Source organism: Psammomys obesus, unplaced genomic scaffold (genome assembly GCF_907164565.1).
Source record: "Psammomys obesus unplaced genomic scaffold, mPsaObe1.curated_primary_1811, whole genome shotgun sequence".
Taxonomy (NCBI): Eukaryota; Metazoa; Chordata; class Mammalia; order Rodentia; family Muridae; genus Psammomys; species Psammomys obesus.
Window position 1 is genome coordinate 3,521,003 of NW_026590905.1, and position 21,677 is coordinate 3,542,679.

The 21,677-nt window shown below is 50.9% G+C and overlaps 1 protein-coding gene across 1 annotated transcript in view; it reads left to right on the forward strand.

Moving 5' to 3' along the window:
- The window catches only part of Tspan11 (tetraspanin 11), a 60,880-nt gene that overhangs the window by 21,894 nt on the left and 17,309 nt on the right, over positions 1 to 21,677 (forward strand). Inside the window, exons 2-3 of the mRNA XM_055609465.1 lie at positions 929 to 1,023; positions 10,675 to 10,866. Of these exons, the coding sequence (XP_055465440.1) occupies positions 940 to 1,023; positions 10,675 to 10,866 (276 nt within the window). The 5' untranslated portion in view covers positions 929 to 939. The remainder of the gene's footprint in view (positions 1 to 928; positions 1,024 to 10,674; positions 10,867 to 21,677) is intronic.

Here is a 21,677-nt window from a genome sequence, read left to right on the forward strand (position 1 = left end):
ATAGATAGATAGATAGATAGATAGATAGATAGATAGATAGATAGATAAGAAAGAAACTGGTGTGCCCCCTCTGCTCACAGGCCATTTGCCTGCCACCCTACCCACACCTCACAGAAAGAGAGGCTGGGATATAGATACATGCTCCAGGTGGTGAAGAGTCTCTTCCGAGAGAACAGAGTACACCTCCTCGGCCGTCTTCCAGCCTCCTGGCTTTGTGACGCTGCACAGAGAGGTTAAGTAACTTGCCACAGCCCAGGAGCAGAAACTACCTGCTGAGCTGTGTCCCAACTGAGAAGCAAAGAGGGCCAATGCCCAGCAGGCCTTCTGGAGCCCCACTGCTTTCACAGTTCTAGGGTCATCCATCCAGGGCTCAGAGCCAGACAGGATGCCGAGTCAGAGATGGGGAGTGGAGTGAAGTTCCCATTTACTGAGCACACACTATGTCCCAAAGCCTAGTTAGACCATGGACCTGGAGAAGCCCACGGATCTTCCTGAGAGTCACAGCAGTGGTACTGAGACAGGGTGGAGAGACAAAGGACTCTGGACACTGAGACCCAAAAGCCTAGAAAAATCTACTCAGACTGGCCTTCCTTAGGTTGTACTTTTTGTTTTGGTTTGTTTTGGGTTTGGGTATGGGTTTTTTGAGACAGGGTTTCTCTGTGTAGCCTTGGCTGTCCTGGACTCACTTTGTAGACCAGGCTGGCCTCAAACTCACAGAGATCTTCCTGCCTCTGCCTCCCCAAATACTGGGATTACAGGCGTGCGCCACCGTACCTGGCTTATGTTGACCTTCTTTATTTGAGGTCCAAGTTATATTTGGACACCCAGAGCCCCAGCCTCAGTCCCACCGGTGAAGCCCACTGGGATGGGAACAACACCAAGGACTCCTGTGGTGTCCCCTTACCCAGCATGCTTGTGTCCTCCACAGGCCCAGCCGCCATGGCACAGTGCAAGACAGAGCAGGATGACTGGCTGCTGGCCCACCTGAAGTACCTACTCTTCATCTTCAACTTCTTCTTCTGGGTAAGTGGGGGCCGTGGCATACCCCACCTGACAGCTGCAGTCTGGCCACGTTCACTTTTGAGTCACTGCCAAGGCTGACTTCTCCCAAGGTGAAGACCGTGCAGGGGGCTCATCATCAGATTTGACCCTCAGCTCAGAGCCAGCCCTGCTCTGGCTATGAGGCAGGGAGGAATCTAGGCTGCATCTCTCTCTCGTGGAGTCCACGGCACCACATCCAGGCCGAACTGTCTGTGTGCAGCCTCATTTACCTTCCCTGCAACCAACACACGGTGCCCTTGTTCTCCTGGCTGCTGAAATGATGCCCCCTCCCCACTGACACCCACCGGCCTTGCCTGGCCATGGTCTCAGAGCTGCACTGTAACAGGGATGGTCTCTATGGCTCCTGACAGAGGTTTCCCACAGCAGCATGGCCTCTGCTTCCCAGGGGTGATTGATTACCTGGCTAATTGGGAACACAATACCATCAGTCCCCAGGTGGTCTATAGAGGTGTTGCCTTTTATTCTAATTCATTTATTAAGACGATGCCTCGATGTGGAACCAGTGATCATCTTGCCTCAGTTTCCCAACTGCTGGGTCCATAGGGGCTTGCCACCATATCTGGTGTTTGTTGATTGTGTGTTTCATATTGTGGTCCTACTGGGTGTGGCAAAGACTAAGAGGGCAAGCTTGTAGTCAGCAGGAACACAGCAGCTGTGGACGCTGTGGCCCAGGAAGACGTAGTTTAGATGTCTGAGCCTGCTTCCTTAGCTATAGTTTGGAGATCATCCCTAGCCTCTAAGCCTGAAAATGCCCCCTAAAACTGACCTGGCCTCCCGGTATCAGGTAAGGGATAACTACCCCCCCACCCCAACACACACACACATACACACTCAAAAACACAGACGGACCCTAAAAACACAGAAGGTCACACTGGTTCCAAGTTCCTTCCTGGCCAAGACAGCAGCTCAGGGTGGGTTTCAAAGTGGAGAGAAAACTGATGGCATCAGATACTATCTATTAAAATGATAGACACAGTGTTTGCTTAAATGTGTTTTTGCAAAGTTCTTGAGAACAGAAAAAAGAAAATAACTTGCTTTGATCTTCCTAGAAAAGAGTTTTCTGGAGCAGGGAGGCCCAGGGGTACAGATCCTGGGTAATTAAACTCTGTGGCTGAGGACTGACAACTAGGCCACAGGCACAGATTTGACCCTCAGATAAATCACTTAGGGTGTATAGAATTCTTGCTGAACATGCATTCTCCCTCCTTCCCTCCCTCCACCTTCCTTTTTCTTCTTCTTCTTCTTCTTCTTCTTCTTCTTCTTCTTCTTCTTCTTCTTCTTCTTCTTCTTCTTCTTTATTTTTATTTTTTTGGGATAGGTCTCATACTGTAACCCAGGCTGTCCTCAGACTTGCAACAATTCTCTTAGCCTTAACTGGGATAACAGGCCTGACTCACCATGCCTGGGCCCAACTTTTCTTTGTAAGACTTTTTTTCCCCTGACCATAAGTCTCCTGTGCCCACTCTGGATAATCTCTAAAACACTGACAAGTATAAAACAATTAATTACCCACTTTTTACCGTGTTGGTTTCCCAGGGTGAAAGAACAAAGCAACGCAGTTTGAAGTAGCGTCAGCCAGCAGAAGCAGTTGTTACTCAGTTAGAGACCTGGAAGTCCATGATCTATCAAGTAAACTCTTCCCCACAAAGGAAGTCCCCTCTTATTGAAGATACACCCAAAGTCCAATTGTGGCTTACCTGAACCCTGGTCACACGATGGAGCAATGTCTGCGTGTCTCGAATAGGGTCACCACAGCTCTGCCTTCCTGAAGAAACCACAGCGCAGGGCGATGAGGCGGGGGCGTCTTTCCACATCGTCCAGCCTGCTGCCCACTGTCCTTTCACCCTCCAACACAGAAGCTGACACAGAGCAGGGCCCAGCCACCCAGGCTAGACATTCAGTGAAACACAAAGTCCCTCTTTGGGCAATGCAAAGTGCTTTTTGAGTGTGGGTCCACGTTGCAGGGCTCTGCCAAAAGCCAGCGTGGAGCAAAACGCCCAGGGTGTCCTTCTGGTGGTCATGATGCTCAGCATTGAGAGACTGCAGAGGAGCCCCAGTGACCTTCTGTTCAACTTCAGTACTCAGTGCCACTAGTGTCCTCGCCGTGTAGATGGGGACCAGGCTGACCAAGTTCATTCGTCACCAGTTGGTTCAGTTACTTCTCTATTGCTGTGAAGAGACAACATGAGCAAGGCAACTTATAAAAGAAAGAGTTTGTTTGGGACTTACAGTTTCAGAGGGTGAATCTATACCCATCATGGTGCACAGTATGGCAGCAGGCAGACAGGCAGGCATAGGGCCGGAGCAGTAGCTGAGTGCTTAAATCCTGACCCACGGGCATGAGGCAGAGATAAGCTAACTGGGAATGGGTGGGCTTTGAAATTTGAAATCTCAAATGATAGCCCTCCCCCAACAAGGCCACACCTCCTAATCCTTCCCAAACAGTTCCACCAACTGAGAACTAAGCATTCGAACATGTGAGCCTATGAGAGATATTCTCATTCAAACCACCACAAACATTGAGCTGCTAGGCAACTCATTTACTCTCACTATTTTTTTTTTTAAATGTGGAGTGAGAATGTCAGAACTGTGAGAATCAGAACTTGCTATTGTGGCGATTTCTACCACAACCGGTGGCCTGTATTGGTGCCCTGCTGTTAGTGCAATGGGGTGAACTGGTGATTGCCCCCTCTTCAGCTTCCCCCATTCCCAGCATTGCACTTAGAGCTTCCTGAGTCAGGACCTGGGTAGAGAACAAGGAATGCTCACACGGAACGCTGCTTCTGAAGCTAAGCTTGCCTGGGGGAGGCCTGATGCCCTCTGAGACCTTTCTGTCAATAGCACTGTCATTATTACACACGGGTCACAGTCCTGAGTGGGTCACATTCCCACATCTGAGAAGAGCAGGGCAGACCCCACTCTACTCACCTTGGATGAGATTCAGGAGCTTCCTCTCCCATCACCCTGTCCCTGAGGCCTCCTTGGATTAGCTCTGGTCAGGGGTCACAGTTGCCACCATTGGCATACCTCCTGGGTGACCCTGAAAAGCAAGCATGCCCTGCTTTCCTGCGTGGCTGCCAAAGAGACACTTTTCTCCCCCCTCCCCTTCCTTACACGGCTCCCGTCACCTCCTCTGTTGTTCTCTAATTTATTATTTTAATTAGCTGCTTGGCTGTGTCAATAATCAAAACATCCCCAACCTCCCAGAAGCTCTGCCAGGCTACGGGAGGAGTCTGAGGATGCTGCCTCTGCTCACAGCCCGTCCTGCCTAGGGGTCTATCCAGGCTGTGGGGCTACCAATGGGGTGTTCTTTAAAGAAACACGGGAGACGGCGGAGATGTTCGAGTGAGTGGGAGCACTTTCTGTGCAAGCACGAAGACCAGAGCCAGCTGGGGGGGAGGGGCGGGGAGAGACAAGAACATCACTGAGCTTGTTGTGGGATAGTTCCAGGCTCAACGAGAGGTCCTGCCTCGTGGGAATAAGGGAGGAGTTGAGCATCTGGAGTCCTTCTGTGGCCTCGGAGTATGTGTGGGTGTGCATGCCTTCACACACACACACAGTGGCTGGGAGCAGAAAGAAAAATGGAAGACGTGAGCACCACCCATGGGGGGGGGGGTCAGAGAATATGCCCTTATTAGACCCCCACTTGAGATCCCGACACTTACTCACTCCCACCCAGCCCCTCGAGGCCTCAGGTGCTAGAGTGCATGGTGGGCGGACCACTAACTGAAGGGGCTTCTTCCAGAAAGCTATGAGAAAGCCATCTCCTGTGCCCGAGGAGGACTTGTAGGTGCTGCAGCTGTTTGAGGGCCTTGGGTGGAACTATTTGGGGTGAGTTTTTTCCCACCTCACAATGCGGCAGCATCCAATCCAATGGGACAGCATCAATTCTGGATCTCGGGGCCACACTCTGTCAGCACCTCAGTGTGTGGCCATAAAGATGTCACGTCTGCATGGACCCTGACTCCTCCCTCTAGACTCTGGAATTTTCCTTTTATTTGTCCTTTCTTCTTTCCTTCCTCTCTCCCTGCCGGCCTTTACTTTCTTCCTCTTTTCCTTCCTTCTTTGATTCTTTTCCTTCTTGTCCTTTCTGTTCTTTCTGCTTGTCCTTCCCTATAGACAGCTGCCCTGCACTCTGGCATTAATCAAGAGGCTAAAAGGGTGACACTCAGTGTGGTGTGAGCAAAACACTCCTCCTGTGAGGAGTGTAACTATAGAAAGATACAGGAGGCTTGGTGATGGTAGGGAGGACAGCAAGATTTGCTGGGTGTTGGGTGCACCAGGCTCCAAAGAGGTTTCTTCTGTCTTTGGAAGATTGAGCCAGTGACACGACCCTCCCTCCCAGCTCCAACCCTCCATGTCCTTTGAGGTTTTTGCACGTATCAGGGCAGATGAGGTTCAAGATAAAAGGATCAGAGATGTATGAATTTATTTCACCGAGAGATACTTAAAGCCAAATAGCCATGAAGAACATGCCAGCAGGTACAATGTCACCCTGGACCTGCCTATAACAAGCCCATCCCTACAAAGTTGGTCCCACAGAATTGGTACAGAGCCAGCAGCCAATGAGATCCCCACATAGGCAGGGCTAGCAGAGATGCCGACCTGATATTTGACATTATTAACAGGATGCAGAGGCAGCTTCCTGTCCCTTTATGATCTATGATGCTCACCCCCTCCCATGCCTGCTGAGATGCAGGTTATCCCTCTAAAAAAAAAAAAAAGGGAAACAGGGGCAAAAAACATTTTGTTGCTGTTGCCCCAGGAAGTCTGGCAGGCAGAGGCTGATGTGACCACAGTCGTCTGCCTAAGTCCCATCATGGAGTTCATGCATGCCAGCAGGGGGTGGGCAGAGTGCTGCCAGGGAAAGGGGTACAGAGCTCTCCTGCTGAGCTGGAAGTAGGTGCATGCTTCTAATGGGCTTGGAAGAAGATCTCTGGAATGTGCAGAATAATTAGTGTAAGAAGGATGGGAAGGAAAGAGATGAGAAACGCGGAGCCAGATGACTGGCAGTATAGTGTATCCGGATACACATGGCCAATAGTCCAGGGATCCAGACCTTATCGCCTTGCCCAAGTTCACAGTCTTGCTCACTTATTTCAGAGGCGCTGACAGTGGGTTCAAGAGCAGCAGCCGTGGGCTTAGGAGATGGATCAGGAGATGGCAAAGTACTTGCCGTGCAAATATAAGGAAATGAGTTCAGATCCCCAGGACCCAGGTAAAGGCAATCACAGTAGGGCATGGTCAACAATCCCATCACACCTACAACAAGAGGAGAGACAGACACATGTCAGTTAGCCAGGCGTGTGCAGTGACAAACGAGACCCTGCCTTAGCCAAGAAGAAGCCCAACACCCCACCCAAGCTTGACCTCTTGCCTCCATACACATGCTATGAAGCCACACTCTCAAGCATGCACATCCTCATACACCCTCCATACATATCATAACATACATTAAAAAAATTTTAAAAATAGAAAAAAAAAATTGTGAACACTTTCTAAGTGGCCATTAAAACCAGGGTGCGAAGGAACGAAAGCCAATCATGTGAGGGCAGATATTTACAGGCTTCCCGGCAAATGTAGGGGAGCCTGGGCCTGAGGCTCTGGTTTTGGGGAAGATGTGCAGATTAGAAAGGGGGCAGAACAAGAGCTGGAGGATGACCTGGGACTGGAGCCAAGGACAGTACAGTAAGGATAGGGAAGTGGGTCTAACAGAGAGGCATCAGGGCCCCTGCAAAGGCTGCTGGGTACATGAGTGATTGTGTCATGGAAGAGGCCACCCAGGGACCATTAATGAAGGAGAAGTGTGGACTTGAATGGGCCAGCCTTTCTACCTAACTACAAACCTTTCTAGAATGCCACAGAGCAGGTAGTGAGCAGCTCTGCTCGGCCCCTGCTCCCCACCACACACACACACACACACACACACACACACACACACACACCATCATCTTGCGTATTTCCTGCCTTCCCATGCCATGGGCTGCCCAGTACAGAGGACAGAGAACCCAGACCACGGACGGAGTCCTTCCTAGAGGCCTCATTGTCCTTCCTGTGTCCCCAGCAGAGAAACCCTACCTATGAGTCCTGACCAAGAAAAATCCTATGATTGCTCTCACACCCTCTGCCTGCTTTTCTACAGGTCTGCATCTTAGTTCCATCAGGCCTTGGGCAAGGATGGCTGCTCATGCTAGGCCAAGTGCCCTGGACCAGACACACAGCATTTTGTCAGAGTTACTCTTCAATGACCTGTGTGGGTGACCCTCTCTGCCCCTCCTGTCTTGCTGTGTCTTTGTCTATCTCCCCCCTACCCACACTCCCACGCTGTTTTCTGGCCCACTGGCTTTAAGCCATGGCTGAGAAATCCAGTTACGATTTGACAGAAAGCCATCTCTGTCTTATAAAGAGCCGAGTGCTATAGCACCAACGTGATGCAAGCAGCTGGGGAAATGGGATCTGGGGTCAGCACTCCACCCCTGCCCACTCCCCCAGTACCCCAATCTACAGATAAAGGCACTGGGACCTAAAGAAGTCGTCCCATTATCACACAGCAAACCATACAACCAAAAGAACTTGGCCCAGTCTCGCTGGCTTCTGCCTTCCTGTGACACCTGGTGACCCATGTCAACACTGAACTTTTTTACTTCTCGTTCAAAGGTAACCGAATCACACTCAGGAAATCAAAGCCCCTTTAGGATGTAAGGCCTCTGTTCCTCGTGCCTAGTTACGGTGCTGACCCCTCAGTAACTACCTTCTCCATGCATTGCAACTCTGGGGAGGGTGACCTCAGGGTCTCAGGCCCATTGATTCACACTCTTCTCTTGCTTTCTTTGGGTTATCAGACCCAGCTTGTCTTCTAGACTTTGATCAGGCAGGTGTCCCTCCAGATCCCTCCCAGACCATATGTTGTGGCTGGGGACCCAGCTTTTCTACAGGATCCGATACTTCCCAAGGTCTGAGAGTGCTGGGACAAAGCCCTCAGCTCCAGCCAGCCCTGATCCGAAGTCTACATCGCCTGGGGCAAGACCTAGAGAAGCTGTGTTCTGCAGGGCTTCATACAGTGCCACCTACTGGCAAGAAAAGGGTGGAATGCTTGGACCTGTGCTGTGATTCTCAAAGAGGCATCTGGGACTTCTTAAAAGGTCCCTGCCTGGGTCTCACTCCCAGGGGTGCTGCTGATCCGACTGGGCTCCATCCCTGGTTTTTCATAGCTCCCCAGGTGATTATGCAGCCATGACTCTGAGGACATGAGAGAAACTTGAGATCCCAAATTTTATGTGACAAATGATTCTTTTTTTTTTTTTTTTTTTTTTTTTGAGTGGTTTCATGTACCCCCAGCAGATTAACTGTCCCAGGCCAGTCTGCACCTGTCCTTCTGAGACTCCCAGATATGGATGCTCAGGTTACTCCCTGGTTTAACTCACCTAATAGAAAAGGTGTGCCCATTTCCACACAGAGATTGTACCCACAAAACACCATGACTCTCAGAGTTTTGATGATGTCATAACTCATCAGGGTCACATTGCCTGCCTCACACTATTCAGAAACTCTCCTTGGCAGTATCCTTTGCCTTTGGTTAATTTGTTTTGGAGGAGGCGGGGATAGAGAGAAAGATTAGTTACTTCTTAGTTAATACACCATGTTTGTTAGGCAAAGACCTCAAAATTCAAGATCCTTGGAAGAAAGTAATTAAAGGGGTCTTTAGTAGATGTACATTAGAACCACCAATCCAATGAGGTTCCCTCAACTTGCAAGATGAAGAACTGAGGACTAAAGAGATTGAAGGATCATCTCCATCTCCCAGCGAGGAGTCGTTCAGAGCCGAGACCCTCCCTCAAGCCTTCTAGACAACATGCTTATATAGGGCATCATGGGGGTGATAGTCTACTTGGATTCCCAGAGGTCACGGAAGCTGTTCAGGTTCATTCACCCAGATGCAGCCAACCCTTTGCTCCTGGGAATTGTGGGAAGTATGGATAACCTCTACCCTCGGGGACTCCAGAAGTCTAGTGTACCCTGGGATTCCCAACTCTAAGCTCGATTTGTAGGCCCTGCCATTGTTTTTGTGCCGGCAAGTATAGCGTAAGGTGCCATTCATCAAAAGATACACCTGAGGTTTAGAGAGGTTAACCCAGAAGGGGAAACTGTGCTTCGTGTGGTACGGGGACTGTTAGCCTCTCCAGCTCCATTTAGCAGCACAGCTGCGGTCCTGTGTGGTGCCCTTACGCCGGCTTCTCTCACTTGGAGGTTCCAGTGGAGATAAAAGAGTGCTTGGAAGGAACCATCCATTTGAACAGCAGAAGCAGAGGGGCAGGCACACCCACTCCGTGGGATCCAAGGACAGTCCTGCCTCTGTCCTCAAAAGACCTGGCCCTGAATCTCAGTTCTGAAACTAGTGGAGTCACCCCGGGACACACGGCTATCCTCTGCTGGCCTCAGTTTCCTTCCTCATCTGCTACGAGGAGATAATGTGCCCTACCCCAGGACAAGAAATTGGCAGGGTACATGTCAGTTGCGTGGTGTAGGTACCTGTTGTGCACTAATTGCTAAGAACCCCCAAGCATTGCCCTGCTGAGGTCTGTCACTGCACAGAACCAAGAGTGAGGAAATGACCCTGGAGTCACTGTGGTACAGACGGGGAACCTTTTCCAGGGATGAGCAGAGATGGGGTGGCGCAGGAGCAGGCTTCTCTAGCTTTGGCCACACTAAGACCTCTAAGGAAGCTGCCACTATCTACCTGAAGGAGAGGGCCCATTCTTAAATGAGGACCTGGAGACTAGGAGCAGGGAGAAGTTACCTTCCCAGGACCCAATGGCAGAGCTTCTCAGAATTCCCAAGTCCTGAAGTCCCGAGTCCCAGGCCAATGGCCCTCCTACTCCATGTGCGGCACCTGGAGTGCACGCATGGTTATAAATGCTGAGCACCTCATGATCCCCCGGATGCCAAGCTTCTAGCTGTGCTCCATGACACTCTCCCTCGGGAGTAGCTCTCAGACCAGCAAGTGAGCAGGGTCCTAACCCCGGCCCCATCTCAGGACCAAACCAGAATATGCCAGTTAGCGAAGAAGAAAACTCAGCCCCCTCCACATCCTGTGTAGGCATGTAAGGAACATGGACGCCTCTCCATGGAGCAGGACGGAGAACACATGCTGGCTCTGCATCACCCCTGAGTCTGTCCCGCCTGGAAGCAAGACCTCAGACAGGCCACCTCTCCTCCGTGGGCCTGTTTCTTCTTCACCCACTGTCCAAATGTGAACATGGGCCTGCAAGAAAGGCCCCAAGGAGAGCTCTGAGGAAGAGGGTGCCCAGAATGGTGCGGGGAAGGCAAAGGGTCTTCGTGCCTGGTCAGGAAAAAGCATAGATTGGAGCTCAGGCTTAGATTCAAAATCTCTCTGCATCTTTGTGGGAGCGGCGGCGGTGGTGGTGGTGGTGGTGGTGGCGGTGGCTGGCGAGCCTACTGAGCACCTGAAGCCTCTGATTTGCTCATTTATAAGCTCAACAGAGAAATTCTTCTATCAGGCCAAATTGACAAGGTGCCTGAAAAGGGTCTGGTGCCCAGTGGGCACCAGGGAGGTGGCAGCTGGCAAAGCTGATCTGTCTCATGTCTCTGCAGGTAGGTGGGGCAGCTGTCATGGCTGTGGGTGTCTGGACACTGGTGGAGAAGAGCGGGTACCTCAGCATCTTGGCCTCCAGCACATTTGCTGCCTCTGCCTACATCCTCATCTTCGCTGGTGCTCTTGTCATGACAACTGGCTTCCTGGGCTTCGGTGCCATCCTCCGGGAGCAGAGGAGCTGCCTCTCCACAGTGAGTGTCCCTCTGTCCTTCTGTGGAAACCCTCTTCACAGTTAGTATCCTTCCACGGAGAGTGAGTGTAGGTCTGTGCTCTGTGGGGGCAGGGAAGCAACACACGTGGGCTTTACCAGCCTGAGCAGGGCCCTGAGGATACCAGAGAGTCAGAGCAGGACAGCTTCTGTGGGGGGTGTGGTGGCCATGCTCTCCAGGAATGTAGGACCTGAGCCAGGAGGTCGGCCTTAGCAATTACCATAGCAACTGCTTAGGCCTTGCTTCTTCCTCTTCTTCCTTCCCTTCTTTTCTTTCCCTTTTTCTTCCTATTCTCTTCCTCCCCTTTTCTCCTCCTCTTCCTCCCTAAATTTTCTTCCCTTTCTCCTCTTCCTTCTTCTGCCCCTCCTTCCTCCTCCATCTTGCCCTTTCTGCGCCCTTTTTCCCCCATTTCCTTTCTCTTCCCCTCCCCATTTCTTCTTCCTTCCCCTTCTAGATTTCAGCAGGCAAGTTTCACAGGTAAGTGAAGACTGAAAACAGTGCAATAGTGACCGTCTATGTCCCATCACTGATAGTTCACCACTGCCCTTTCCTGGCCACCCTCACCTGGTGCACACCCTCCCCACACACCCTGCCCTCTATTGTAAAGCAGCCCCAGACATGGTGCCATCTGTGTTTCTATGGTTCTTAAGCCTAAGGGTCCGTTGTTTCTGCTGAAAGTGATCAATGTTCAGTCCTTAATATCACGAAGTGGTGCAGTAGTTTCTGAATCCTCTAGCTAACCCACAGAGTGTTGTTTCTTTTAAGTTTGTTTAATTAGGCCCGTGTGTTAAAACCAGGGGATTTGTCTCCGATGTCTCTTTCTATCTCTGTGGGTGACCACCCACTCCATTTGTTGAAAGTTCAGGTCCTTTGTTCTATGGATTTCTAGATTGTTTTTTTTTTTTCTTTTGCTATGCACTCCTGGCAGTTCCACAGAAAGGCTTAACTGATTTCATCATTTGCCGAGTACTTCATGGCTGGCATTTGTTGGCACCGTGGGTTCTGTGACAGCTTCTCCCTGGGGGTCTGGGGAGACACCTATAGTAGCTACTCAAAGTTAGGGAAGAGGCCAGGGAGGAACCAACAGAGGCCCTGAGGCTGAGGCCCTCTCAGGCTCTACACACCCAGCTCTCTGGCACACTTTGGCTGTGACTAGTGGCCTCTTTGTATCCCCCGCCCCCAGACCAAGCCTAATTTCTCAGAAGAGAAAAAAAAAAAAAAAAACAGATAAAACTGAAAAATGCCTGGGTTTTTTCCAAGGAAACTTAAGCTGCAGGCTAGACACAAATCTCAAAGAGAAATCAGGCTGAACCTGAAAGAAAGCAGGCAACGGGAAGAAGCTTCACAGGGCTCTTGAGCACCCCTATATCCACCCTGCACCCCACCCCCGATATCCATCATAGCCTGTGCACGTCTATCTTACATTCACCCTCGGGAGTGAGAGGCAGGGGTTACAGAGGGGAACCTGAGGCCTGGCCCCTGCAGCAGCTCTCAAAGCAGCGACCTAGTTTTTGGCCTGGATAGAAAAGCTGCTCTGTGCAGGCCCAGCTGGATGGTGCTCCCATTTTGAAGAATTCCTTCATTTTGCTCTGGGGCAGAGCCTGGAGCCAGGGTGTTGGCAGGGTACCCGGTGATATGTAGGCTAAAGTTCTACCAAGGACCAACCTTTAGGATGTATACTCAGAGCCCCCTTCTAGCAGGGGGGCAGGGGTGTCGGGAAACAGCCACAGCCTGCCTGATCATCCCCCATATGGCCTGGCAAGAGCATGGTCATCCATCCATGAAGCCCATATGAACTGGTCCTGGGACATCCCCTCCTCCACTCCACTACACACACAGACACCTAGAGACGGGAGACGTCAAGCACCTTATGTGGAATGGTACAGTGTTCACATATAGCCTATACCCACACTCCATCTCTTCAAACATCATCTTTAGCTACTTATAATGCCAAATACCGTGCAAATGCCACACAAATAATTGTGCCTTATAGTTAAGGGCTGACAATAACATTCTGTGCATGCTACATATAGGCCACCACAGCAGGCCTGTTTCCCACACTGCCACCTGAGGCTGTGGTTGACCCCATGGATATAGGGGGCCAACTCCATCTCCAACAGATGGTGAAGAGTCAACCGCCTAAGGTCCCTGAGAGTCTTTGGCATGTCTCAGATCTGACCGTTCAGCTGAAGAAAGATACTGGGTTACAAGAACTCAAGCAGAGAACTGTCCTGTGCTCCAGCGACCAGCCCTTGTGGGGACTGAGTCTCATAAGGATGGAGATTCCGGGCCTAAAGAAAGACCTTGTTCCTTCTCGGGCTCAGTTCCAGGGTCTGTGCCCTGCTGTTCTCTGAGAGGCCTGAGGTTCTAGGTGAGCAGTTGTCCCTGGCCCCTGGGCCCTGTCACAGGAAGGCAGGCTGCTGAGCCCTCTGCCTCCTTCCTGTCTACCATGGACTCTGCCTTGCAGGGCGTCTCAGGGAACAAGAGGCAGAGGAGGAGCCGTCTGCTGGGGAAACCAGCGCTCTCACTTGACAGCCTAAGAAGGAATGCAGACACTGTCCCTTGAGGACCCAGCTTCTGACTCAGCCACCCATCTCCATTGGGGGTGGGGGGCGAGGTGTCCCCAGCAGCCTTGGGAATCGGTCTCTGCTGACTAGGCAAAGCTTGCTGGCGACACAGATGGCCGCTGTTCGCTGAGCACCACCGGCTGCTCCTCACACCCCACCAACCCTGCGAAGGCACTGCCATCTGCCCTGTTCCTGGCACTGCGCATGCTCACTCACTCAGGCCTCACACTCCCACAGAGCTGCTCAGGCTCGTGGTGTGCACTTGACAGGAGCTGGGGAGCAGGTACAGGTGAGGCTGAGAGAGGAGGGCCTCTGGGAGGAGCACCAGGGAAACAGGTTCAGCCAAGCAGGAAGGAGGCCTATCAGGGAGGGGTGGGGCACACAGAGAGAGGCCACGGGTGCCTCTGAGTAAGGTCGGGAAGGGAAATTATGGTAGGAGTCCTCTGTCTGAGTTCTACTCACAACCCAATTATGGGAGTGTTGAGGCAGTGGAAACTACAATGCACAACTATCTATAGACAGGGGGCAAATGGTCCATCTCCTGTGCTCTGACCTGGTACACCTCCTATCCCCAGAGGGGCAAGATTCACTCTCTTTACAGCTCAGATGCCCAGAGATGATGAGAAACTGTGAATGCCGCATGCAGGACTCCCCTCTACAGCCCTTCCCCCCCCCCCGGGGGGCAGGAGCTCTATGAGTCTACAGTCATGGCTAGAGCCTGCCCAGAGAGCTACATAGAAGTAAGGGTAAGGGCCGGTGTGTGATCTCCAGATTAGAGATACAAGATAGGGTAAGCTGTTGGTCCACCCATAACTAACGGCGCGCGCGTGTGTGTGTGTGTGCGCGTGCACACACATGCTTACATACACAAGCACATTCTGAACCTTTTTCAACACATTCTGGAAGTTGTTCAGTGTTCCACCTGGGCTGGGATGTAAGGGCTGCTCTCAGGGATCTCTCTCTCTCTCTCTCTCTCTCTCTCTCTCTCTCACACACACACACACACACACACACACACACACGTTACAAAGCCCCCCTTCATAACCGCATGCCCAAGAAGCACTGATTTGTCCTTCCACTCTGGAGTGAATCGGGGAACAAGCTGTCAGGGAAAGAGCCCCAGAAATCACCTGCATCCTTTGTATTTATTTCATTTGGAAAGAGGCCAGAGATCCTACATCATGAAAAGGGCATGAGCCTATGCCCTGCTAGGAGGAACGTAGGTGTACAAACAGCTATCTGTGCAGTAGGGAAGGCCCCACCCCAGAGCTGGTGAGTTCACCAGGCTTTGTGGGCCTTGGGCAAATGGCTAAGAAAGACACAGAAGTCATGTCAGTGGGAGAGGACTTGAGAGGAGGAGGGATCATCCCAGCAGGCTACTGGGAGGGTTCCCTCCATTGAAACCTGAGCCCACTTCAGTCTTGGGCCTTTCTCAGTGAGCCCAACATAGTCAGCTGTGTGACTCTGGGTATCTGTGCAAGATCTGCTCTTTGGGACACTGGTGATGATCAGAGGTGGGGAAGATGTTCTCCAATTCTGTTGGGAGGGAGCTGAAGGCTCCTAGAGCCTTAGCTGTAGGATCTGAGCCTCTGGAACTTCCTGGGCCACTGACTCAAAGATTTAAGTGCCACCAAACAGAGTAGCACAGAGCACCACTGTGTGGCTGAGTGGAAGACAGGGCAAGACAAATTAGAGTCCGAGGGGAGGGCAGAGTCGGGCGGAGGAGTCTAGATCCTGGTGCACTCCAGACTTCTTACTGTAGTGGCTTCTATGGGGGATGTGGCTTCACCCAGGCTGTGGGCACTCTGGGAGTAGCATCCCTAAAAATAACTGCTAATTTAGGTCCCTTCTCAAAGGAGGTTTGCTATGATGTGTTGATTGGAGCCACGGTTTTATGATCTTTACATAACATGGCTTCCCGGACCTTATGGTGCTTCCTCATTAGCCTCACACCATATCCCCCTTAACAATGGGGTTACTTCAGTGCCTAGAGAGGCTGGGTCACTCGCCCTGGTTGGAGGTTGAGCAGCAAGCTGGGCAAGTTGCATAAAAACTGCTTTTTACATCTGCCCTGGATTCTAACACAACCTCAGAAGACCAGACGGAAGTGTTGTGATTCAGGGTCCGTGGTTTTCAGAAACTGGGTTCTAGAACTTACTTTTTTCATCTATCCCTTCCCTAAAAATAAGAAAAGTGCCTGACAAAGACCCAGTTTAGTCTGAGCCATCCATCACGATCTTCATTTGGCTGAAGATATAAAAGTGTGCAGGGCCCACATTCCAAATTCTAAAAATAGGCCCCTCCTTTGATCTGGGTGGCATGGGTCCTGGTCATCAGCTTTCGGCTCAGATGGCCTGAATTATCTGTCTCTCTCTCTTGCAGTCTTAGCTAAAATAGAAGACCTGGTGTGAATAATTTAAAGTCCATCCCTTTTCCCTTCTGCAGAGTTCTCATGCCAAGGCGATCGCTGCTTCAGCGTCCGAAAAGGATGAGCTATTCCTGTCCCCACCAAGCGTCTCCTTCTTAGGAGAGTGACTTTTAGGGGCTGCAGACGTGCCAGGATGATGGGCACAGGAAGAAGGGAAAGTAAGCCTTAGTGCGAGCAGGCTAGCCCCTCTCTAGACTCTTCCTGGAGAAGCTCGCTGCCTCTCCCACCCCCGCTGCAATACAGCTTGGATGCCCATCATTGCAATGCCTATCTTTCATCTTTTCCCTTTTCTCTTTGGGGACCGTTCTATGTAGGGCTGGACTTGCTGCATCTCTCCTTTGGGGCTTCCCACTACCTTCATCTGATTAAAGATTTCAAAAGGTAGTTAACACAGAGGGGGGAAATAAATAAAGGCAAGGCAGTCATCTCCAGAAAACAGAATACATCTGAAGCAACTTATCTATCTCTCTAGGCCAAAGCCAGGCGTTAACACTGCAGTGTTAGCCCAGGAAAGCATTGACAGTAACATCTTGGTTAAACAACTCAGAGTTCAATGATGGAAAGGACAGTGAGCCAGGAAGTGGGTGACTCGGGATGCTCTAATTATCCCAATTTGTCCTTGGTCCACGTTAGTCATTGCTTCTTTCATAGAAAGGGCAGATGTACAGGGAAAGAACTTTCTGGGCTGTGTTGTGAGCCTGCTGGTGGAGAAGTGAGTCTCAGCACTCATGTTTATATACGACACACACACACTAAATGCACTTTTCCTGTCCTCACTGAGCAGTGACACGGAGCCAGGAAAATCACTAGTATGGTGTGGGAGATTCATGGAACCAGGCGATGTCTACAGAGAGCATGATGCGGATCTGTAACAAAGCAGATGCATCGAACCAACCTCTCTAACAGCTGCTGGGCCCTAGCCTTCACCCCAAGATGACAAAGCTCAGAGTAGTATAGGGACTACGTCCAAGAACAGGGCATCGGCTTTGCAGTTTCCACATCTTTCCTACACAACCATCTATGGACTCTGGTCCCATCTGGGAAGGCCACAGAGACCAAGGGACAGCTAGACTGTACCTGGGGAGGCTGGAGACCTTGATCTTAGAGGCAGATGAATGATTGGACAGATGGTCATGTGAACCATGGAAGGAGGGCAGAAGGAGGAGGAGGTAATGACGGTGGTGTAGAAAGGAGTCAGGTGTCAAGCCATGGCTTCCCTCTGGCCTGTGATTCTGTCTTGTGGAGGAGATTTTATGACAGTTCAGTCTCCTAAGACACCAATAACTCTCTCCCCATTACTGACCCACACTGTTACCCAGGCAAGGTCCTGAAAGCAATAGTCTCTGGAGGGTGTTAGACACCTGGTCTTCAGGTTTCCTTCCCAGCCAAGTGTGCGGCACCCCAGGGGTGTCTCTCTGTCTGAGTGCTTCAGATGGTGCAAGAAGACCCTTGGATGTGTAGGTCTTGTAGCCAGGTTCCTGCCTCCTCCCCTAGGTCTTTGGGCTGGACCCTGCAGGAAGCCCTTTCTTGTACCTATCTCTGCGTGCCACTGCTGCAGCCCAGCCTCGGAAGCACGGGCGGCACCAGTGCACACCTCGGCACACTCTCTCATGCCTGGCAAACCTGAAGAGAGCCCACTCTCTGGGTGGCTGGCCTTCAGCACTGAGCCTGCGTGCCAGCTTGCAGAAAGCAACCCAGGGAAGATAATCAGAAGAGGTGGCCCGTGGAAAGAAGGGGTCATTTACAGAACTGACTCCCCCACTCGGCTCTATCCAAGCAACTGAGTCTTCACACACACATACACACACACACACACACACACACACACACAAACAGAAGTGTCCTGTTACTTTTCCAAGAGAGACAAACATCTATTCGCTCCAGATGGACAGCAATGACACAGCAGAGGAATCAGTCCACCCAGCCTACCTTGTGGAAGCAGTGAGAACACCCCAGGAACTTACTGTTACTGTTACAGGAACTCACAGGCACGCAGGTGACCCTCAGGGAGCTGCTTCACTGAAGGACCCACCCTACAAGGATGTCAACCTGAAATAGCTGTGTCCCTGAGCTCCTCATAGCCTGCAGGCAGCTTCACCGAAGTCCCCTCTCCCTCGCAAATACTATTTTTATAACCTCAGGGAGGGCGACATTGTGAATCTCCTGATACCTCTAAGTTCCCTGAGCTTCCGGACTCTCATGAGTCAGCTTGCCCCTTTAGGAGGGAAGGCTTCAATTGGGAGAAAATCGCTACACAAAGGGGAAAGATTGCCTTCCTCTGGAAACACAGCAGCAAGCCTGAGGGCTGAAGCGCCCTCTCGACCTTGGGACCGGGAGAGGAGTGGTGGTAGCAGATGTTTGGCTGTGTCCCCTTCAGACCAAGTCCAGGACTTGACGGTGGGAAAGTCTTTGAGTTGACTTTCTGTTCGTCGTAGGTGGTACCCCAAGAAACACTTAGTTTTTAGGGGACACTCCAACCAACTGAAATATAATGCCCTGGAAGCTAAAGGGCTGGGGGCTGGAACACCCTAGGAAGCTGACTGGAAACACATGGCTCTCCACCCGCAGCCAGCAGCCTCAGCCCCTCTAACCTCGACAAGCTCCTGCACCTCCCTCAGCCCTCCACAGAGCAGAGAATGTGACACTCCAGGGACAGGCTGGTCCCAAAGCGAGGACATAAGACCCGCTCACCGAGCAGAGAAGAGGGAATGGAGGCTGCTGTGGAAAGCCCTGCATAGCGGCAGGATGCACAAGGGAGGAAGGAGGCCCTGTCTGACTCTTCCTAGTCAGAACAGCATGCTGACCGCAGGGAGAGAAACAGCTTCCCAATGGGGGGGGGGGAGACACATACCACCTCCCCCATAATGCTACTGCTGGCAGACTCAGAAGAGTCAATCACACCCTACCCACCTAAGCTTATACTTAATGCAGAAGACCCAAAGGGCTGGAACTCTGCCCCAGTCACACAGCATCTTATCACAGAGGCAAGCTAGGCCTAGATTCCCAAGCCAAGCCACCTTCTGTGTCATTACCTCCCTAACCAGGACCACCTTTCTCTGTCCCTGATCATTGTCACCTCCAGCAGCATGTTTTACAGAAGCATGTTTTTTTGCTTGTTTGCTTTTATAGCCAGTTAACTTCCCCCATCACCCCTCACCTCCAAACTTCTGCAGCTAGTGTTTTGTAATACAAGGGAGGCTAGAGGCTGAGCCATCAACCTCAACAGGTATTTTTGGCCCCTTTGTTCCTGGCTCACCTGTTCTTCTGGACACAGTGTTGAAAAAAGAAAAAAAGAGTTGTGACACTACTACTAGTTTGATCTGGTGAGGATATAAGACCCTATGCTGAAAGGGGTTTGAATTCTTCTCAGACACTTTGTCCTCCAAGACCTAATACCTTTCTCAACCCCCAGGCTACCCTTTCCCTGGAATCTAAGGTCTCCTCTTTCTTGTTGTTGGTAGAAACTTCTCCTTCTTGGTTCCCCCCTTTTCCATCAATGGTCTTTTCCTAGAATTCTCACCACTGTGGCCCCACCCTGGGTCCCTGCCACCATCTTTGTCCTGCCTTCATCATATGCTACTCCATCTCCCTGTTAGCATGTGAGAAAACTGGGAAAGTACAGGCTGTTCCAGAGGTTCATTGGCAGGGTGCTCAGGTCCTCATCCATGAGTCTATCAGCAATAGCAGCATGGAGTTCCCTGGGCTATGTGCCCCCACCATGGGGAAACTGCTTCTCTCCCTGCAGTCAGCTGTAGGCCTTGTGTTCATTCTAGATCCTGTTCTCACTCATCCCATTTAGACAGAACCCTGAGACATCCCCACATGAAACCTGGTAGGCATCTGTCTTTGGCTTATCTCACAGTAACTGTGTTTGGCTTTGATAATGCAAGGCGATGCTCTTGGGCCCCACCAATTAGCCTTGCCCTCTGGATGACCTCTGTCATGCTTCCTTCATGTGCTTCTGGAACACCTCCTTCTTCCCCTGTCAGCCCCCTCCTTGCCATGTCTCAGTCTCCCCTCAAGCTGTCAGCTTAGCCATCTTCATGCCAGTTCTGGTGCTGTCTATGCCCAGCCCCATGTCCCTCCACACAGACTGAATGTGAGAGCTAGCTACAGACTGGCACAACCTCACAGCTCCCAGGTGGGATGGCTGAGGGCCAGCATCCAGCAAGGCAAGGCTGTGGCCCGTTGACCCAGACCGTGAGCACTGGACTAGGGCCAAGAGTGCTAGAGGTCACCTTCGACCTTCCAGCAGTGACATCTTGTTAGAGGAATGACTTGATGCTCCGAATCCACATCCTCTCTCTTCTGCAAATAGCCACGTGCCTCCAGCTGGTGGGTAATTGTCAGAAAATAATTGGCCCCAAGGTCACTTGCTGCTTAAACAGCTGGCTCGGTCTTTTCCGGTTTTGGCTTGGTCTGAAGTCCCCCATCCTCCCTCCCCCTGCTGCTGTAATCCTTAACACTTAGCTGCTGAGATTTTCAGTGGGGGCCCTTCTCACTGCCACTTAACTTTGGCCATATCTTGATTTTACTCTTTCTTCCAGACTATTCTGGGTATAGCTTAATATCTCTACCTGTCCCAGCCTTCCTGGACCAGCATCTTGATGAATACGTGGTGGCCTAATGGCAAGCCTTGCAAACCGCCTTTTTTTTTAAATCTCATATGCAGAATGATCAAGGAGGAATGCTTTGGCAAAGCTTTCTTGTGGAGTGTCCATGCAACAGAGGAAGTCTGAAATGGCAATTTTATAAAGTTTTTTTTTTTTCCTTAAATTAACTGACCACAAAGATGGCAAAATAGATTCTGAACTGCTGCCCTATGTCATTTGCCCCTGCATATCTGACCTAAAAATTATCTGGCACTCAGCTTGCCCCACTGCGGTGTGAGTTCATCTGAGGACTGTTTTTAATTAATTGCCCTAATGTACCAGGAAAACATATCTCTACACATTTTCTACAGAGCCTCTCATTATAAAATTATACTGGTTTGGTTTTGAGAATACTGTGCAGTCCCAGATTCCTCGCAGATCTATCATTTTAGAAAGTATCTGACTTCTGCTTCTAGTTAAAACCGGTCTATTAAAGAATTATCAAGGGGGCTGGGGAGATGGTTCCAAGAAATAAAGGCCTTGCTGTGCTGTGATGATCAGAGTTTGGGTTCCCGGAATCCAAGAGAACGCCACTCCTATGTAATCCCTCTGGCAATACACCTCACTGGCTCACCAAGAGCGAGCAGAGGGACCTGCTGCTTTACAGAGCAGAGTTTTCCCAGAAGATGTGAACAAATGTCTCTTCACCCAAAATAGGGCACAAGGAACAGACGGGAGAAACAATCCCGCTCGGGTCCAGCTTGGTAAAGCAATGAGTTTACTAATGTGGGTTAAGGAGCACGGGTGACCAAAAAGCAGCTCTCTGACAGAAACGCTCACCCCAGCACAGATGAGGCCGAATCCATGGCGCTTCTTGCAGCCAGCTCCGCCCAAATGCTCCGATGGCCAACAGTTGTTTCCTGCTTATGTAACCTTGGGCAGAGACCTATGAATCTTGTAGCTTCTTTGTGTCACGAGAGGATGCTTCCATTTGAAGGAAGTAGTTATTCAACATTACTCCAGCCTCCTGACCCTTGCTTAGGTCAAGCTGAGTGGTTTTGTGTGCAGATGTGCCCACCCAGACAGACAGAGTAGAGTCCCTCTAATGCTTGTATTTCTGAGTTCCATCTCTGGCTTCTTGGCAAGCGAATAACTTTCTCCAGTCTTCTTTTGTGCATCCCAGAGTGCCTAGGGACACATATCCGA